The sequence below is a fragment of the Glycine soja genome, chromosome 18, assembly GCF_004193775.1.
Source record: "Glycine soja cultivar W05 chromosome 18, ASM419377v2, whole genome shotgun sequence".
Lineage (NCBI taxonomy): Eukaryota > Viridiplantae > Streptophyta > Magnoliopsida > Fabales > Fabaceae > Glycine > Glycine soja.
Genome location: NC_041019.1, coordinates 9,607,892 through 9,629,942, shown reverse-complemented (window position 1 = coordinate 9,629,942; position 22,051 = coordinate 9,607,892). Strand labels below are relative to the sequence as shown.

The 22,051-nt window shown below is 31.3% G+C and overlaps 1 protein-coding gene, 1 long non-coding RNA gene and 1 pseudogene across 2 annotated transcripts; 2 read left to right on the top strand and 1 right to left on the bottom strand.

Moving 5' to 3' along the window:
* Window positions 1-1,241: 1,241 nt before the first annotated feature.
* Window positions 1,242-5,358, top strand: LOC114396889 (annotated as a pseudogene).
* Window positions 5,359-8,508: 3,150 nt separating this feature from the next.
* On the bottom strand, window positions 8,509-12,426 carry LOC114394909. Its single transcript, XR_003662877.1, has 3 exons — window positions 12,287-12,426; window positions 11,121-11,445; window positions 8,509-9,190 (listed from the first exon to the last, which is right to left on the bottom strand). It is a non-coding gene; the product is annotated as an uncharacterized LOC114394909 (long non-coding RNA).
* Window positions 12,427-17,425: 4,999 nt separating this feature from the next.
* Window positions 17,426-20,719, top strand: LOC114395943 (GDSL esterase/lipase At5g55050-like). Its single transcript, XM_028357813.1, has 5 exons — window positions 17,426-17,723; window positions 18,550-18,695; window positions 19,193-19,426; window positions 19,863-20,109; window positions 20,322-20,719. Exons 1-5 carry the CDS (start codon window positions 17,492-17,494, stop codon window positions 20,540-20,542), a joined length of 1,080 nt encoding a protein of 359 aa, XP_028213614.1. The 5' UTR covers window positions 17,426-17,491; the 3' UTR covers window positions 20,543-20,719.
* Window positions 20,720-22,051: the final 1,332 nt, after the last annotated feature.

The following is a 22,051-nucleotide window of genomic DNA, read 5'->3' as shown; positions in this document are numbered from 1 at the left end:
GGTCAAGGATCTGAGGTCGCAAGGATGTTGTTTGAGTTCATCATTGCCCTGGTCACTTGCATTGATGTCATTGTCATCAACTTCTACCACCTCATTCACTAAGATTATTGAGAGAAGAATAAGAGAAAGAAAGAAACGAAAGAACAAAAAATATAATGACAATTTATAGTCGCCACTATTTGCAATTTAACAACTAGAATTTCTAACTTAGTGGCAACATTGCCAATTTGACGAAAAGTATCAAATTGATTCATTTTTTAAGAACTTGAGGATCAAATTAAACATTTTAAAAATTTGAGGATTAAATTGAACAATTTAAAATAATTTAGAGATTAAATTGATAATTAAACCTTCAAGTTTCGACTTGAGTTAGCCACACACCTTTTTTATATTTTTTTTCCTTAGGTTTAGGTTATATTTGAATTTAAGGGAGATTTCAAAAGAATACTTGAGAGTAAATTAATTTGAGGTTTTATTTGGTTATTTCCTAAGATTATGTTAAAGGTTAATTTTATCTGAAAATTCAATTTTAAAGAAGTCGAACTTGGAACATTTATGCAAACTCGATTTATAAATTTAAGTTTGACTTAAACTTAAATTTGCAAACTTTTATACAAATATGCATTTTTTTAGGTTCAAAACTGCTGAATTTATTCAATGATAACACTGATAGAGTTTACATCAGTAGATATGATTTGGTTCAATTGCGATGGAACCTCGTTTATCCAGCAATGATCAATAAAAACAAAAGCTAATGAAGCTAAATTATGAGCTGCTTTGTTGCCTTGTCTTTTAGTAAATGACAATTTATTCTCATTCGAGCCATGCAACAGTCTCCTAAAATCCATTACAAGCCTGTGGGAAAGGTTTCTACCACTTATCTCCCTTGAATTCCAACATTGGTACAGATTTAGGCAATTTGTTTCAAATTGAGATCCCAATAACCATAAATCACCTGCTTTAATAATAGCCCAGCTGAAAGTTGTTGCTTCTACCTCTCTAATCTCCATTACAACATCTGATAAATACGTTGCAGCTACAAGCACTTGCCCTTGGTGGTCCCTAACTATCATTCCCATACCAGTTTCAGTACCTTGCCTTACGGATGCATCAAAATTTAACTTAAACAATCCAACTCTAGGTGGTTTCCACACAACAGAACCTTGGATGGGTGGGGTTTGAGTTTGAGTCACTTGGGGCACATCTTGACTCCTTAAGTTGCTGAACATTTTGGCCAAGACATGGCTACAATCAAGCTTTCTGTTGTTGAACACATACTGGTTTCGCGAGTACTAAATGGTCCATGCTAAGGTGAACATCAAATCCTTTGTATCCTCATCAACCTTCTGGCTCTAGAAAAGGATCCACTCCTTGAAATCTCCAAATTGTTCAGGATTTATATGGATACCAACTGGGGAAGCACACCAAATTCTCTACACAAACAGACCCAAAACCAAGCCGTGCATAACTGATTTAGAATCGTTCCCACACAGAGGACAACTTTGATCCTCCAGCACCTTCCTTGCAGCCAAATTACTTCGACTGGGGAGGATATCCAAGCACCCTCCAAATAAGATTTTTGCATTTTGGCAATGCCTTTCTGCTCCAGACCAACCCCCATATCTTGTTCTGACTATTCGAGCTTGACTCCACCGAGTTGTGCTTCATTCGGGCTATGTGGTAACCCATTTTGACAGAATAAATTCCAATGCTATTATGCTTCCATGCTACCCAATCCTCTGTTGAAAACATTTTGAGGGGGATAGCTTTGATTGCTTTTTATGCCTCCATAGGGAAAATACTCTATAAGTTCCCCATTCCACCTCCCTCCATCAACTCATCAACCTGTATTTCATCATGCATTGAGTCTGGTTCTCCAATGGGTACTCGGTTCCCAGGTAGATTAGGAACTCATTGTTTCTTAAACACGCTCACCGTTGTGCCATTTCCTATCCTCCAAACGCATCCTTCTTCACCAATCCATTTCGCATCCATTATACAAGACCACACGAAACTTGGCCTATAGCCTTTAGATGCTTCCCACACAGATTTATTTGGGAAATATCTGGCCTTGAATACCTTCGCCACTAAGGAATGCTCATTGACCAAGATTGTCCAAAATTGTTTTGCCACCAACGCTTCATTAAAAGCCTTCATCAATCTAAATCCCATCCCACCTTCAGATTTATGTCTACAAGTTTTTTTCCAGCTTTGCCAATGTATTTTCTTTCCATCAATGTTTCCACCAACCTAGCAGTCATAGCTTCCATAACTTTTTTTTTATCGATAAATGTTAGAATTGTTAAGAGAGGAGATTAAATTCTCAACTTTTCCTTCATTCCTTCTCCTTAACCATCCAAAACATATTGTATCTCCAAACATAACCTTACATAACTAACTAACTGTTTTTTTTTTTTAAAAAAATCTTGACTAATAAACTTTTTTTTTTGGTGAGAGACCACAAATATCTTCCACAACAGATTATTTTGTTTGAACCGGACAAAATCTTTAACGGCAAAGTAAGTATTTAAGACAATTGCATCCAAGACTCAGACTCGAGATTACTGGTTAAGATGAAACAATCTTTTAAATTTCATACTTTAAAACAATTATTAAAAAAAATACTGTATAAAATCCCATTTTTTTATTAAATGTATTAGTTTACTTGAAAACCTGCTAGATTACCAGTTCAATTAGGAAAAACTGGCTGGATTACACCATGTCACACTGGTTCCATAACATTTCCAATCCAACCACTAGCTTAGTGCGATTATATCATTTATTCTTAGTCAGATCGGTTTGACAAGCTACTCAGCTAGTCCGAGCCGGTTTTGATAACTATGATTGTAAGTGCATAAATGATTAATTTAGTTTGGTAATTGGTCAATAAATAAATTTTACAATGGCTGAAGTGTATATTGTTTTGTGATACAGTTAGGATTTACTTTCATGTTAAAAAAATGACACTTGATTATGACTGGTTTTCTTGGGTTTTCATGCTCTCTTAAGTTATTGAAGATATTGGTCTCTTCATGTCAAATTCAAACTGATGCAATCAATGTCTATTCATTTAATATTTTGGTTTTGCTAAGTTGCCTAGCTTGATTATTGTGTCTCTTCTTCTTACAGGGTTATGGTGGTGGGGATGAAGTCAACATGCTTCGCAGGCATTTACTTGGGACATCAACTAAGTTTGGTGTCGGTGCTAATCGAGCTGTTGTTGCAAGTCATTTTATCCAAAAGTATGGCTACATTGATATTGGTAAGAGTTCATGGCATGAGAAGCAATACCTTGATCAGAAGGTCCAGGATTCTCTTGATTCAGAAAAAATTGGGGTTGTAGTTCTTGATGATGCAATGCAGGTAATGCAACTCTTGTCACCACCTGACATTTTTCTTCTCTTTGTTTATATACTATAAGATAATTTTTTTCTTAAATGATGATCCTGAAAATACCTTGTTTCCCAATTGAAATCTGCTCCGGTAGTTATGTTCATTGGCATTTACTGCTTTGCTGCTAGTGACACAAATGCTTGAAACAAAGATTTTCTTTTTTATGCCTTGGCATGACATTTGCTCTAAACCATATTATTTGCATGTAAGGTAGCATTGGAGCGAGATTTGGATATTGTAATGGTTAATGAATTAACTCTTTGGGGTAACCTTCAACTGCTGCCACGTGGACCTTTAATGGAACCTTTGACTGCACTTAGACGGGCAGATGAAGTTGTTATCCATCATGCAGATTTAGTATGCTAAAATGATATTCATAGTTCCTTTTTCAAGGAAAAATTGCATAACTTTTTGGCAATTTTTTGTTCATCACCATGTGTTTGCTCATTTAGGTGGCAAATGGGTTTGCTGAGTTCTAAAAACATGGCAATGACATATTACTGAAAATTGTATACGTTGGAAGAACAGGTATCTGAGCATACCCTCAAGGATATTGAATCCATGGTCCTAGGGATTAATAAGTCTGTTCCTATTTTCTTAACAAAAATGGATCCAACTTACTTATTTGAGGTGGGAACTATCAATGCCAAAATACCATTGACGGCTCTTCATGAAGCTACTGTATTATGTGTTTCTGCTATTGGTTCTGCAAAGCCTTTTGTGAAGCTTATTCAAAAGGTATTCCTCCTTAGTAATCTTTCATTATCCAAATGAAATTTATGTTGATGATAATGATTGGAGATTAATCTGGACACAAACATATTAGTTGACTATTTTGTTTTAACATGTTCAGCTTATATACCATTGTACTGTTTTTATCTAAAATCATGAAATTGTGAAATTTCTTAACATTGGATTCTAGTATAAGTAAAATAACTCAACAATAGATAATGAAATGCTAAACTAAGTGGGCGAGCTTCTTGTCACAACTGTCTATTATATATTATATACTAGAGAAGGATCGTCTACGGAATTGAAAGACAGTATAAGGGATAAATGCGTGTTCCAGACATAATGAGTGACACACACCAACCCCTTTGTTTGCCATGATATCTAAATATAATGTTGTATAGCTTTTTAAGTGGATTTTCACTTTCTTTTCTCCTTCTGTCTGTATTTATTTATTATCTGATCTCTAAACTGCAGATAACTTGGTGCAGATGGGAGCACTTTATGTTGATTGAATAGATTTTAGTGATCATCACATATTCCATGCCAGGGTACATTTTGCTCTCCTGAATTTGGAAGTAATAGCTTATTGACTGATGAATACTATGTTATTTTAAATTAAGGTTTAAACCTGTAATGTGTTCTTTTCGCTGCTGTGCTGTTAAACTTAATGACAGTAGTTTGTGAAAAAATTGCATGAGGATCATATTGAGTCCTGCCTACTTCTAATTATTTATTTGTTGAGAATTTTCTCATGTGGTTTAGTTTTACACTGACTAAGATGCTACTATACCATAATCTCACTTAATCCAGGATATTGAGATGATCAGAGCCAAACTTGGAGAACTAGAGGGGAAGTTTGGTTCCAAACCAATTGTTGTAATAACTGAAAAGGTGGGTAGACATACTTCTCGTTTTAGTTACATATTTTTTGTTAGTATGGGGAATCACAGCCCTTTAATTATTTCTTCTTTGCAGGATTATGATAGGGACCCTGAAATTCTTAAGCAATTGCATCCATTTAAAGTTTTTGTTCTCTGTTCTGCATTGAAGGTTCTGCCCTATAGAGGAAGCAGAGAGGATAGCTTTAAGAAATTTCTGAAGGACCATTTAAAATTAGAATTGCCTCCAGCACGTTAGTCTTATGTAACTAGTCCTGATTATTTTTATATTTGTTGATGGTATTGTTTTCCTGATTACATAAGGGGCCTTACAAAGTTGATACATATTGTTTTTTTAGTGACTAATCATTTAATAGAAATAAAGTATCTCAGATTTATAATATTGAGGGACTATTTAGCTACTTTTTTTTTCTGTAACGACCAAATTAAGTAGATTGATTTTTTTGAAAACCGGATCTCACTTTATATCAAAATAGTATATGAAAATTATGATATTGGTCAATTTAATTTCTGAAATTGTATAAACATCATTTTAGTCTTTGAAATTACAAAACATTAGGTATTATAGTCCATAATTTTTTTTAGGAACTAAATTAGCCTCTTTTGGTAGTTATAAGAGACTAAAGTGACTTTTTTTTTTTTTAATTTCATGAACTAAAATGATCAATACTTATAATTTCAAGGATTAATATAGTGTATTGTTAAAAACAAAATCATCAAGTTTAATCTTTTGGGTACTCAGTTCAATCATAGGTCTACATTATAAGTTAGAGCTAATTAGATTGTTTTTTTCCATCTCGTGTATAGTAGGACAGAATGAGGATGAGGAAGAGTTTGAATTCATAAATTCTACAAACATCACAATCTAATCCCTTTTGGTGTTTGAGTCCGAACAATATCTTGTAATTCAACAATTCTAAACACGTGTCCTCGACAGGATCTTTCCTTGAGATCCTTCCAGACCTCAAAAGCATATTCCATCCAAAGTATACACTATATTTCATGGATTTTTTTATCCTCCATTATAGAGTGTATCTTTTAATTTATTGGATCAGAAGTTAAATTCAGTGATGATGTGTGACTGTGTTGATCTAAAATTTTTTACAAATGGAAGAAATTAAACACAGATTATTTTGTTAAATAGATCGTTATTTCACATACGAATACAATTAAATCTTATATCATCACGTTAATCTTTTGGGATAGTGTAATTGATAAGGCCTAATTAGTCCATGATAGGACCATAATATTGCACCTGCCCCATGATTAAAGAGTGGACGCTTAGCCGTAGGCTTGCGAAGAGTTCCATCTATATAAACTAGAACTTATTCCTTGACTTCAAAACAAGAATCGTAGCTCTTGACCAAGAATAACAATGGCCCTTGATGAGAGATGTTGAGACTAGTATCGAGTATAAATTCTCATCAGGATGAAGAAAATACGGGATCAAAGAATCTGTTGAAGGATTTGTCGTTGCCAATTTGATGAATCCCAAAAAATTACAGATCAAAGAAGAGCATAAGAGATTCAGAAAAGAGAACAAAAAAAATTCTCATGATTTAATGGTTCATATTAACGTAGCAAAACTTTAAACAATCAAGCTTTGCTACCATGTTTCAAGAACTCAAGGTAGAAAAGATAGCAATTCAGATTTATCATTTTTTTAATCAGTGGGAAATTACAAAAAAAAAAAAAAAACAATTCGGTTTTATCATTGAACATTCATTCAGACTAACTTGAATATTATAAGTTTGTGTACTTATATACCAATACACACGCGATAAGTTCAACTACAAGTTGCTAAAGATAAATAGTGGTAGAAAAAAGAACTTATCAGAAAGCTAAGTTAAATAGCTGCAACACCATGTTAATCGCATCAACAACAAAACATTATTAGCAAACGTCTATTTTATGAGTTTTTATTGCTTTTTCTTATTTATTTACTTATCAACCAATAAATGTTTTTTTTATATACTAGTCACGTACAAAGTCAAACAACGTGGAATGTGTCATTATAAATCTCCTAAATTGTCATTTGGGACACAGAGGGTGGTAATGTAATTGACCACGAGTAAATGCATCCTCAAGGTCAGATATCACACGTTATAATAATATATTAACATTGGTTTAAAATATGATAATGACTTATATCCAACTGATCGATAGTGATAGTTGTGAGTTGTGATACGATGGGACATGTTTTAACTTTTTACTACATTTAACTAAATAATTATGCTGACTTTCGATTAAATAAAAAACTATCATGTTAGTAGCAACGATATATTTTAGCTTGTAGTATGTTCTCTAAGTAGGATATCGACATCATGGAAACCAAGATCCTCAAATAACCTAGATTGGCCAAGCTGAATCTCTGTTCCATCCCACTAACACAACCCGAGAACCTCAATATTTGGGTTGGAGCGACAATCTTTTCGGCCACAAAGAGAAGTTGGTCACGTTGGACGCATGACACCTCACCTGCGGCACACGTTTTGTGTGATGATAGCTGAATAATCCATTTTTTTCATAAACATGGTATAAAATACGTCAAATATTGGTATGATAATTAACTTCACTTCATTTCTAACTCCACCTTGATGTCACTCTGCAAACCACCTTACATTGTTTTTTAGTGACTAATCATGTAATAGAAATAAAGTATCTCAGATTTATAATATTGAGGGACTATTTAGTTACTTTTTTTTTTCTTTAACGACCAAATTAAGTAGATTGATTTTTTTGAAAACTGGATCTCACTTTATATCAAATTAGTATATGAAAATTATGACATTGGTCAATTTAATTTTTGAAATTCTAAAAACATCATTTTAGTCTTTGAAATTACAAAGAAATTACAAAACGTTAGGTATTATAGTCCATAGTTTTTTTAGGAACTAAATTAGCCTCTTTTGGTAGTTATAAGAGACTAAAGTGACTTTTTTTTTAATTTCATGAACTAAAATTACCAATACTCATAATTTCAAGGATCAATATAGTGTATTGTTAAAAACAAAATCATCAAGTTTAATCTTTTGGGTACTCAGTTCAATCATAGGTCTACATTATAAGTTAGAGCTAATTAGATTGTTCTTTTTCATCTATTGTACAGTAGGACAACAAACAGAGGATGAAGAAGAGTTTGAATTCATAAACTAGTAAGTCACCCGTGCGTTTTCACGGGTAAGCTAAAAAATAAAATTGACAATATAGGCGTCAATTGAATAGTGATAATATTATATAATATTGCAATTTCCTAAATTTAAAAGCAATTGAATGAGCTAAAAAGCTATATAGGATAAAAAAGCGGATAATCGATATGTACAAATGAAATCTGATGATGATACAAAATAAAAGCAGATGTTATATACCATAACGGAAATAACAAAGTCACGTTGTTAAAGTCAAAGTTTATCGCAAAAGATTGAGAAGCAAATAAGTGTGTGATTTACAAAAATATACAAATGTTACTTCAATATTGCAATAAATTTATAAGCAAGGTCAAATGAAAGCATAGTTGACATTGGGATCAGGAAATTCAAACACTAATTCCATGCCAGCTTTGAAGCTATGGGATTTGGAAAAATCTCTCCATCCAGATCCAATTTTTGCTATCTTTCGCCAATCATTGTAAATAATGTGACATTCGGCACTGCTATGTTCAATTGAGTGAACTGTTTCTCTTTCATAAAGTAGTACATACAACTTGGAACATCCTACCATAACTAATAAATGAATTTGAGTTAACGGATAATTTAAAAAAAACAAATGAAGATGCTTGTTAATTAATGAAGTATGTAACTAAGTATCTTACCAAGCCACTGCACGTGGCCTTGTATTCATTAAGAAGCATCTTGAAAGTCATTGAATTTGGCACTTGATGGTATAATGAGTGTCATTTTAGAAAAGCTTTTGGATCACTGGAGGTTTTGAATATGGTTAGCAAGAAGAGAGGCTGGCCATAATAGGCTAATGTAATATAGTGATCTCCCTCGAGCCCATAGAAAGTCCTTAGTGTTGTCCATGCATCCGCGCACAATGGTTGGACTGGTCAAATTTTTATTGTAGACAACATCATCCAGATTGTCATGTCTGTTAATTAAATGTCAGTGATGATCAAGTTGGTCTTTCCATCTAACAGCAAAAGGCCTATTGACTTCACCAAACATCTACATTTGAAATAGTTCAACATTAGAATGAGCCTAATTGGTTGCTTAGGTGTAGCACAATGATTCAAAAATCAATATGGTAATTGGAAATGATAGTTATATCATAATAAATGGTTGACTTGATCCTTTGCAAGTATGGTCTGGAACATCTCAAGTTCAGTTTTTCTTATCTGCATCATTTTTTTTTTGCCAATTGATAGCAGTTTGCCTTCAAGTTATTCATCAACTCTGAACTCCATATGGCATTAAAATATTAACATCAATAAATGTCACTACATTACACAATGCTATAAAAGAAATTGCTATTAAGGTTGTACCTAATACTAATATAGAATGTTATATAGAAATCAACAATTCCTTACTAGGTTAACATAAAAATTCAGATGACCCAACCATTTTCCATGTGCAATGTGGCAACCATTATGCACATTAACTATTGAAACAGAACAAATCATCAATACACAACTGAAATGACATTAATAAATATGCAGTAAACCAAATTTGCATAAAAGCCAATTGCAAGAAGTAACACAACAAATCTGACATGTAAAATTGTCAAGTCGTGTTTCATAATAGACTATATGTATATATATCATACCGAGTCATAAATAATCTTGCAACCTACTGGTCATAGGTTGTTGTTGCTGATACACATATATTTGGTACTCAAAATGTCATGATTTGGTACTCTTATTTGGAGCTTGATATACATATATTTCTTGTCTATGATTTATAAGGGTACACTATCAGATATTAGTGAGGCTGTGTATGGGAGTGTCACACAGTCAGTGTCATCATTTCAGGATACTAATGAAGGCTGAAAAAAGTATTGCTTGGAACTTCATAGCACATATGAGTTTCAGCAGCCTCAAAAAGTACAATTTCTTTGGAAGTAAGTAGGCAAAACTTAATGTTACTGGACTGGCATAGAGAAAAGGCAAACAACAACACATACCATTTTCATCTATTACTATTTTCTAATTCATATAATGTTGTAGTTCATAGCGGTGATCATAAAAATAACCAAGGAACAGGCTGGACAGGGCAGAAAAACTCAACAACTTGCCTAATAATATTGGTTTGTCATGGAACTTGAGAATAGCTTTTGATTAGAAGGAAAATTATAGGAGCATTATGGACTTGCATGGAAAAGATTGGAAAATCATTGACCATGAAATATAAAAGGCAACAAATAATATTCACAGGCTCCACAGAATAAGCAATGCATAGGAATTGTTATAGTTAACTTATATTGGTGATGAATTCTAAACTTAATATGGATTGATAATCTTTGCACCATTAAATATTGGATAAAAAACAACCAACATATTTTTGACATTATTTTTATAGTTAATACTGTTATGCAATGTAAATCAAAATCTGCTATCTATTGTTATGCTGAGATAAAAATGCAGATGACACATCTATTTCCATTGCCAATGTGCCCACGATTATCTATATTAAGAAATGAAACAAAATAACTAATAAATACAAAATTGTAATTACATTAAAAAGCTTCAGGACAAATAATTGGTAGGAAAGCCAATTTCAACAGGTCACAAATCACACCAGCTACTCTTTCATATTACAGTACATGTCTGTAAATCAGATTAAATGAAGTACATGAAGCAACCAATGTTGTAATAGCACAAGATTGAAATGGTTTTGTTTTAAAATATGATTTAGTGTTGACAATAGACACATTTACAATAGTTGATATATTTTTTTTCGCCTGCTATACACATAATTTATTAAAAATAAAATGTTCGCTTCTCTGTTTTGTGTTCCACAGTGGTATGATCATCCAAAAATGAATTTACTATGATAACCAAGAAAGGAGAAGCAAAGAATCGTAACACTAACTTGATCTCAGCTCCATGGGAGACAGTAGAAAAATGTAACTACAATGTATAGGTAACAACAATCTTACCAGGCGTAGAGGTTGTACACGTGTTAGTTGTCTGGTTAAAAGGTGTCTGCAGTAACATTGGTGGAGCATGACTCTGTCGTGCCACGTGAGGTAGATGATTTTCATCTTTCAAGCCAGGCTCTGTCTTGATTTTTGGCACATTATCCATGGTTTTTCCACTGTTGATGGAAGAAGCACATGAGGTTTTGAAATGCAAAGGAAACTCATGAGTCAATATTTGCGCTTTAAAGACTGAACCATGGTTCAGCAACCCCAGTTTTGCTTCCTGCACCAATCAACATACTTGCACACCCGCACGATTTCTGGATTGATATCGGATAAGTGCCTATACAAAACCAAAAAAAGTTTATATTAGCTCAAAATCAAATGTATATTTACAAAAATGCACTTACAATGAAACAACAACCGTTTCCTTCTTTGATTTTAGCCAGATTGAGCAACAACACCACAGAACCAGAAACATGCCTATCAAAACAATCCTTAAACTCCAGAGCCAATGACTCCCATAAAGTATAACTCATGATACTTCCACTATGTCACATTAAAAATGAATTATTCATGCAGCTAACATTTCAAACTAACTCAGGTTTCTGTTTTTGTAAATAATAATGAATACCATCCATCCTTCATAGTAAATACAACTTTCTTTGGTTTGCCATGTAGATTCCACTGCCCAATCTCAACAACCTCACTAATAACATCTTCAAACAAAACCCATGATCAAACAAAACCCATCATTAGAGAGACCAACCACACAAACATTTAAAGTTGTTCATAAGCACATATTTTAAAAATGTACCTATCAAAAAGTCAGTGCTGATTGAGCCACTTACAATGTCATCAAACATTGTGAAGTTAAACATTGTGTTAGGTATTTCTAGTATTTCGTGAGGTGTGACTTTAGTTGCTTTTACAAAATTTATTTTGAATCCATGGTGTGTTGCTTTATAATGACCACTATTCTTTTCAACTTCAAAGTTCTAAATAACATATGTGTGACCTACATAAAAAATAACATTATTGAGTTGAACATCAACATTCCTCATTTGTGCTAAAATTTTATCACCCTGTACAATCAACATGAGCGGTGCTATTTTTTAAAACATTTGCTATAAACAACAACCAACAACAATTACATACAACATATCTAGCAAAAATCAGTTAACCTGACATTCTTGTCAACTAAAATTAGCTGAACAATACACTTAGGCGATCTTGGTATGGTCCACATGTTAATCACTCGAACAACAATCTTCCAAGTTTCCTTTTTGTCATCTATTTCAGCTCTCGAGGTCAACCTTTGAAATAATGCTACACAAATACACAAATTACAATTATTCCAAACAAAATATGGATGAAAATCGAAAAACCACAACTTAAAGGAACTGCTATAAATCCATACCAATTGTCATTAAGCTTTCAACACTAACTACAAAAATTCCAAATATCCAAAAACATGATAGTCATAAAGACATTAAACATCCATTAGGCTAAATGAAATCATATACAAAGCAATACACACTTACGAAGTAGAATGAGTTGTTAATGTGACAGTGGTAGAAGCTTCCTGCAACACAAAATGAAAATGCACAATAGACCAAATGTTACTGCAGTTGGTATGGCTGTAATATAGTGAACACACAACAACTAAAAAATAAGCATCGTAACCTTGTTGAGTAACCACCGTTCGACAACCTTTGAGAAAAATGTGGTAGAAGCAGAGGAAGAAGATGAGCATGCATAGATGAAGTTGTGAGATTTCAAATTGGAATTTTAAACATGTGGTAGAAGCCTCTGATCACCTTGTAGCTCTGGAACCTAGTGAGAAGAAAGCTATGAGATTTCAAAATTGGAATTTTAAACAAACTGCGAAATGAATGTAAGAAGCAGAGGAGGAAGATGAGCGCACGTAGATGAAGCTTAGCTTGGGTGATTTGACCTTCCAGGTCTGCTACTTAACGTCGTAGGAGGCTGGCCTATGAATTTAAAAAAATTTCAATCCTTTAGCACGAAACGGTGGAGCGAGTTGAAGAAGCCTGGAAGCAGAGCGTGGAAGGCAGTGAGTGAAATAAAAAAATAGTAGAAAAAACGAGAGATCAACACATGGCAAGCTCAGTTGTTCTTTTATTACTAACAATAGATTCTACAAACATCACAATCTAATCCCCTTTCGTGTTTGAGTCTGAACAACCTCTTGTAATTCAACAATTCTGAACATGTGTCCTCGACATGATCTTTCCTTGAGATCCTTCCAGACCTCAAAAGCATATTCCATCCAAAGTATACACTATATTTCATGGATTTTTTTATCCTCGTTTTGGAGTGTATCTTTTAATTTATTGGATCAGAAGTTAACTTTAGTGATAATGTGTGACTGTGTTGGTCTAATTTTTTTTTACAAATGGAAGAAATTAAACATAGATTATTCTATTAAATAGATCGTTATCTCACATAGGAATACAATTAAATCTTATATCATCACGTCAATGTTTTGGGATAGTGTAATTGATAAGGCCTAATTAGTTCATGATAGGACCATAATATTGCACCTGCCCCATGATGAAAAAGTGGACGCTTAGCCGTAGGCTTGCGAAGAGTTCCATCTATATAAACTAGAACTTATTCTTTGACTTCAAAACAAGAACCGTAGCTCTTGACCAAGAATAACAATGGCCCTTGATGAGAGATGTTGAGACTAGTATCGAGTATAAATTCTCATCTGGATGAAGAAAATACGGGATCAAAGAATCTATTGAAGGATTTGTCGTTGCCAATTTGATGAATCCCAAAAAATTACAGATCAAAGAAGAACATAAGAGATTGAAAAAGGAGAACGAAAAAGATTCTCATGATTTAATGACTCATATTAACGTAGCAAAACTTTAAACAATCAAGCTTTGCTACCATGTTGCAAGAACTCAAGGTAGAAAAGATAGCAATTCGGATTTATCATTTTTTTCTGTGGGAAATTACAAAAAAAAAAAAAAGCAATTCGGTTTTATCATTGAACATTCATTCAAACTAACTTAAATATTATAAGTTTGTGTACTTGTATACCAATACACGATAAGTTCAACTACACGTTGCAGGAGATAATTGAATACACATTATAAATAGTGGTAGAAAAAAGAACTTAGCTGAAAGCTAAGTTAAATAGCTGCAACACTATGTTAATCGCATCAACAACAAAATATCATTAGCAAACGTTTATTTTATGAGATTTTATTGTTTTTTCTTATTTATTTACTTATCAACCAATAAATGTTTTTTTATATACTAGTCACGTACAAAGTCAAATAACGTGGAATGTGTCATTATAAATCTCCCAAATTGTCATTTGTGACACAGAGGGTGGTAATGTAATTGACCACGAGTAAATGCATCCTCAAGGTCAGATATCCCACGTTATAATGATATATTAACATTGGTTTAAAATATGATAATGACTTATATCCAATTGATCGATACTGATAGTTGTGATTTAAATATTATTTTAAATTTAGGTGATTTGTATAAATTGCATGAAATAATTTTTTAAAATAATTATTTATTAAGATATGTATTTTTTTTTAAAAATATAATAAAATAAGAACAAATTTTTATATATTATAATTTATTAGTTTATATTAAATAAAATTATATAATAAAAAATACATGTAAAACTAAATATTAAATATACTTATACATTAAATATTTTATTTTAATTTATAAATTTTTATAATTAAAAAAAAATAATAACTCGTTACTAATGATACTTGTAAAATAATATTGATAAAATTAATTAAATAAAACAAGTATTTTAGTGTTTTGTTGTTTTATCTTTAAATAAAAAGTTACATGTTTAATTCCTGTCAAGATATTTTTTATATGTTTCATCTTATCAAATGCCTTGTTACCGAATGACAAAAATAATTTATTCTAAAAAATTGGGGGCTAAAATTATAATTTAGTCAAATATTTATTATAAAACTCAACAATTTTCAATTATATTCACAACCTATAATTGAATAGTTATATAAAAAACTTATATATGGTTAATATTACAATTAAATCATTCTTCTTCTCCTTTTATTAATATTGTCAATATTACAATATTATGATAGTTTTGTTAAATGGGTCTATTAATTTGACCCAATTGAATAATAGTGATTTATTTATACTTATCTTTTTTCATCTATTAATAAAAATTATCTATAAAAAATAGATAGAATAATGAAAATTATTATAATAATAAAAATAATAACAATTATTATAATAATAATAATACAATTAACATGGAAAAATGCAGGCACATCCTCTGAACTTTGGAAATATTGTCAACAGACAATAGTTATCATAAAATTTAAAGTCCATCAATTGATCTTCCTTACAATAAGCCACTTTGGTACTTCTTTCTAACAATGTTCACTAATCACGTGATAAATAATGATCATCAACGTATATGATTTGTTAATATATTCAGCCCCACAATTCACATCAAATTATAGTTTATAGAACATTCAATGCTTTTAAATACGAAAAGTATCAAATTAAATATGAGTTGAAGTCAATAGAATATTAAATGTTAACTAACCACGCCAAATTGAATATGAAATTATGAATTACGAAAAGAAGACTCTGCAAATTAAAAATAATTATTTTCTGAAAACAAATATCATCACGTGTATCAAAATCTACGTCTTTAACTCGATCGTCGTTCATTTATCTCAATTCTTTCACCATTAAACCGATTTTAGTAGGTTAAATCATGATGTAAAAGCTTAATTAGGTAGTATAAATTTTGATTAAAAAACAAGTATAAATTTATAAAATAAACAAAATACAACTTTTAATTTTAAACTGTAAAAGTTAAATTTAATTTGCAGTTGAAATGCTATTAATGATGCCGTGTCATAATAAACAGTGTAGACTGTAGAGTGACTTGTTTTACTCTTCAATTTTCATGTATCTATCCACCGTCGGCAGTTTTTGTTCTATCAGAATTGATAATCCTTTCCTTTCACATAATGAGCCTTAAAACTCGTCCTACTTTAATTTGAATACATCAACAATAAAGGCCGGTAGATGACACGTTGCTGGAGGAATCAAACATTAATCAGGGAAACATGAGTTCCACTTTCTTTTTTTTTTTTTTTTTTTTTTTTTTTTTTTCCTTCTATATATATGTAAGTGGCTAATATAGTGGGTTGGTCTGTCTCATTATAATCATGGGTTCTCATTTCTCACTGTTCACTTTTATAACTCATGAATAACACCATGTTTGATTAAGGATATAAAAATAAGATTTTTTTATTAAAAATATTTATTATATTTTTATACTTTTTAATTAATAAATAGAATAAATTACAAAAATCTCCACAGATCTATTCTAAATTAGATTGGATTGAATTAAAATTTTGGACAAAATCGATTGGATGATAAATTAAGAAAATTAAAAGTGATTAGATTAGATGATTTTTCCCTTAAAAAAACCTATCAATCTAATAAGCTAACACTCATAGCTAGCCTGAGACTAACTTTTCAAGAAAATAGAATATCAATTATGAGATAACTCCTTTATCCATAAGTGTTGCTATATACATATAACCATGGATCAAATCTTTGTCATATGATTAAAGAGATTAAGTTATTTGTTATTTGTGTCACGAATATATGTTTTGTAGAATCAAATCCAACTTCTTTCTCATTGACTTAATATATGTTGTCAACTGAGTTACACCCATTGAATTATGATATCTTATAATTAATATTTACTTATATTTTTTTAAATTATATTATGCATTAAATTAAATTTATTTAATAAAGTGCCAAATATATAATTATATATAGACTTATTCTACTCAATAAATAGTTTTAAATTAGCAATTAAATTAATAAACTTCTATATGTACAAAGAATAATTAAAAGGAATAACTTTATCAAGTTACTCATAACTTGACCATTCCTCATATTTTTTAAAATATTTTCAATAATTCAAAAATGTTAAATAAAAATATATTTTAATATAAATATTTATTTTTACTTCTATTTCTTGAATACCAGTTAATGATTTCCTTTTTTTTTTATTGGGATTGGAATTGTAGTTATTTTTTTCCTGTGACAATGACAATTTATATTTGTGCCCTCTCCAGTTTATAACAATATGAACCAAAGTTGGTTGACATTGAATATTTGGGGTAGTCTTTGCTCCACAATCTGTCACTATAGTCAGTCACTTCTCACTAGCCTTCAATAAAAATTCTTCTTTTCACACCATCTTCTGCACTTGTCAAGTTTTTGATTTTTGCATCCTTATATCTCTAACCAAACCCTCTCTACTTCCACACACCAATTCTTAGCAGGATCATTCCAATATAGGCAACAGGATTGTAATGGGGAATTCCGTTCTCTTTATCTCTTTCTTCATCTTCAGCTTTGGTTTCTTGGAGGCTCAAAAGGCTCCAGCAGTTTATGTGTTTGGAGACTCACTTGTTGATATTGGCAACAACAACTACTTGAGTCTCTCCATTGAAAAGGCAATTCTTCCTCACTATGGCATTGATTTTCCAACTAAGAAACCCACTGGGAGATTTAGCAATGGCAAGAATGCTGCAGATTTAATTGGTCTGTGATTCAAAATTTACTCTATTGGTTCTTCAAACTTTCATATAATAAATTGTTTACTTTACTGCAGATAACTACCTTTGAATATTATAATCTGAATTATATTATGAACATTATTGGTCTTTTGCTATAATCTCATTATTGGCTTCTCTGCTTCTCTATTGCAATATTAAACATTGAGAATATAATCACTTTTCTGTTTTTAAAACAGCTTAAAGTGAGAGATTTTTTTCATCATTGAAATCTGTCTATTATATCCTCCCAATTATTCCATAGTTGTCATTAAGTTATATAGTTTCTGCATGTTTCTCTCCTACTACATGTTTAATAAGTTTCAATTTACGAGTCTTGTAGTTACGAATTTTTAATTGACAAAAAATTGTGAGCAACACTTTAAGCCATATTCTTTATTTTCTGCAATGTTTTCTCCGGTAAGAAAATCATGGTTGATGGGATGGCTCCCAAGAGGCATAAGACGGTCATCAACATGGGAGTCAGAAGTACATGTTTTAGTGTACTGACTTCAGAAAAGTTTATATAATTTAATACTTTTTTATGGAATATAAGAACATAGGCAATAGGAAAACCAAAGGCACTTTGTTTATAGAAAGGTGGGAAAGAAATGATTGACATATTTTTCTTTTGATTGGGATCGGAGACAAGAAATTGGGGACAAAGAAAACATGTATTGTACATAAAGGGCCTAAAAGTTAATCTGATTGTCTTATTGTTGTTTTTATTGAGGCATGAATATTGAAAATAGTGATACAAAATTACAAATTGTGTTTTGGCTAATATTTGCATTAAATGGATGGTTGGGTTGCAGCTGAAAAATTGGGCCTACCTACTTCACCACCTTATCTCTCCCTAGTATCTAAGGTCCACAACAACAGCAACAACGTATCTTTTTTGCGTGGTGTTAACTTTGCCTCCGGAGGTGCTGGAATATTCAATGTCTCAGATAATGGTTTTGTAAGTACAGTTCTAATTTTCTCTTTTCTTCTTCCAGTTTTTGTTTTTATTTATCATGTCCTTATTCACAAGAGATTATTGTAAGAAGGTCGGGACTATTACATATCTATATATAGTTTTAGTCAATTTAATTATGACATGTAATTGAGTTTTTCAATTGGCAAAAAAATTAATAAAATAAAATTATATGTCATGTGAAAATTGACTAAAAGCATATAAACTACATAAACTTTTTTTCATTCATTATTTAGTAAGGTAGACATGCAATTCATCCAAATAATAAACAACATATCAAAGATTATGTTGCTAACATTTATTTCAACCTAGAAAAAAAAAGTACATGACCACGAAAAGAACAAATATCAAAACCAAAATGACTCATAAGTACTAGACTACTAGGAGATGTCCCCAAAAACTCAAAATGATAAGAAAATGACAAACTAAAGAAAATCTTCCCCCAACTGAGCTATATCCCTTCTGGATGACATTTCTTGTAGAGGCAATCAATACCTTTGCCAAAGCAAGTGGACTACTACTCACTAGTGCACGAACAACTGGCACAACAAATAGGAGCATCTTCTCTTGGGAAACACCTCTCAAAGTCCATCTTCATTGTGGTGATTGGAGGCAACGATATCTTTGGTTACTTTGACTCAAAGGATCTTCAAAAGAAAAACACCCCTCAGCAGTACGTGGATTCCATGGCTTCCACATTAAAAGTGCTACTACAGGTAAACACAATGGTTGTAAATAGTAAGCTGCTACTTAGATTGTGTTTGATTGAGTGTTTGCAATTGAATGAAACTGATTTTGGTTAAACTTAATTTTAAAATATAGTAATTTATATTTAAATGCTTTTATTCTAAAATTAAGTCAATAGTAAAACTTAATATCAATTTATTTGTCTGATGCAAAAACTATTTAAAGTTATTTCAATTTAAAATCAATTTTGGACGCAAAATTAATTTCTTACCATGGCAACCAAACGTGAATATTTGCCTAAAATCATGTTAGCCTGATATTTCAACGAAATTTTAGATGATCTACACATGAATCCAAAGACATACTACTAGTTATTACTTCTATGATCGAAATTATAAGCTTAGAAGGGTCAAAACTTGCATTATTTACATATATTTTCATTTTGGTTTGGCAACTTTTTATCAGAGATTATACAACAATGGTGCAAAGAAATTTGAGATTGCTGGTGTTGGTGCAATTGGGTGCTGCCCTGCATACAGGGTCAAGAACAAAACAGAATGTGTTTCTGAAGCCAATGACTTGTCGGTTAAATATAATGAAGCTCTTCAATCCATGTTAAAGGAATGGCAATTGGAGAACAGGGACATAGGTTACTCTTACTTTGATACTTATGCTGCCATCCAAGACCTAGTTCACAATCCAACTTCATACGGTATATATTAACACATTGTTCAATATCTATTTACATTATATATTTATAATCACTTTACAAAACTTGTTATTAAAACTAATCCTTAATTAATTACTGTTGATTTCATGTTTATAATAATTTCTAATCTTATAGAATATATTAAGTTTAGAAAGTTGCTAAGATTGAAATGAGGAGAAAGAGAATTTTAAAGGAATTCACGACCCTTTTTTCAGGATTTGCTAATGTGAAAGCTGCATGTTGTGGATTTGGTGAGTTGAATGCCCAAATTCCGTGCCTGCCAATTTCGAGCATGTGTTCCAATAGAAAAGACCATATTTTCTGGGATGCATTCCATCCTACAGAAGCAGCTGCTCGCATCTTTGTGGATGAAATTTTTAATGGACCTTCAAAATACATATCTCCTATTAATATGGAACAGTTACTGGCCATCTGAATTGGCAAATTAGTTAGTCCTTTGTAATGTGCTTTTCTTTTTTGTTAAGCAAAAATAGAGCACAAAAATTAAGAAAAAAAGATACACAATTAGCTAAATCCCAAAGTTATTAGTGAATGTCTATTTTAATTATGGTCGAAAAAATTAGATTGAACACATTTGGATTAATCTAAGAGTATGAAAGAGTGAGTTTATGAACTTTTAGCTCAAGTGATTTATTTACTAAAACTGTCCCGACGTACGCTTTAAATTCTGCATCCTTGGTTCTTACTTTATATACTCTATTATTTGCTTCTAATTCGAAAAAAATAAAACACTTAATTTGAGAGATTAAAAACATAATTAAACCTAGATTTAATAATGTACAATAAAGTAAGCAGGTCAAAGGTACACCTCAAACAATATCTTGTTACACATGATCCAGCTTGACCAGTTTACAATATGCAAAACAATGTAACAATAATACAATAAGCTACCATGTTTTAGATAATGGGCAATTCCATCATGTGGTAGAGCAACTGAAACACCAAGCCAACCATAAATAGAAAGACCAAAGCTGATAAGATTTTGGGAAGACAAAAAAGGGTGATCTGAACTCTCCATCTTTCTTCCTTCCTTCCCTTCCATCCCTCTGCATACCATGAAAATCCATGATTTTCTTAAAGCTGGGGTTGCAGATCTAAAATTTTAAAAAGAACCTGTTTTTCCAGCCAAAACAAACCCTAGCACAATTCAAGAAAAAAAAAATTATGTACCTCACACATTGGAAGGATCAAATTTACAAAAGCAAAATTGAACAGATTAGAGCAGTTAAAATTTTAACAGTGAGATGCTTAATTGGAAAGATCCGGCATTTACACAGTTGATAGGCCTTTCCGAAGTTTTTTAGTTTGGCACACAAAATAATTCTTAGTAAATACTTTATAAAAAAGAATAGGTTAAATTACTCATTTATTCTTATAGTTTCATGATTCGTATATTTTCGTTTTTATAGTCTGAAAGTCATATTTTTAATTCCTATAATTTACATTTTAATTATCTAATTCCTATAGTTTAAAAATGGAATTTTTAGTCTTTAATTTGTATTTTAATTTTTTTTTAGTCCTTATAATTTGAAAGTGATCTTTTTATACAGACTAAAAGAGAATTGAAATGTAAATTATAAAAATAAAAAATATCACTTTTAACCTAAAAAGATTAAAAGAGAATTAAAATATAAATTATAAGAACTAAAAAAACCAATTTTAAACTATAAAGAGTAAAATATACAAATAATAAAATTATAACAACAATAATTAAACCAAAAGAATAATAAGACTCTATTATAAGTATAATGATTAATAAGGTGAGGTAGGCGCATCAACCAAGAACAACAAAAACTGCAACATAGTAAAACTAAAAACAAAGACACTAAGGAAAAAAGTAAATACATCATGTTCAAACGTGCAGCCATATCCCTTTATATACGAAAGGAAATTAATTAGCTTCAACCATGATGTCAATAATACA

Excerpts from the sequence above, each read along its gene's own strand:
- LOC114395943 (XM_028357813.1), top strand. The coding sequence starts at position 17,492 with ATGGGGAATTCCGTTCTCTTTATCTCTTTCTTCATCTTCAGCTTTGGT. Across the intron at positions 17,724-18,549 it reads GAATGCTGCAGATTTAATTG|CTGAAAAATTGGGCCTACCT; the intron begins GTCTGTGATTCA and ends GTTGGGTTGCAG. Across the intron at positions 20,110-20,321 it reads TCACAATCCAACTTCATACG|GATTTGCTAATGTGAAAGCT; the intron begins GTATATATTAAC and ends CCCTTTTTTCAG.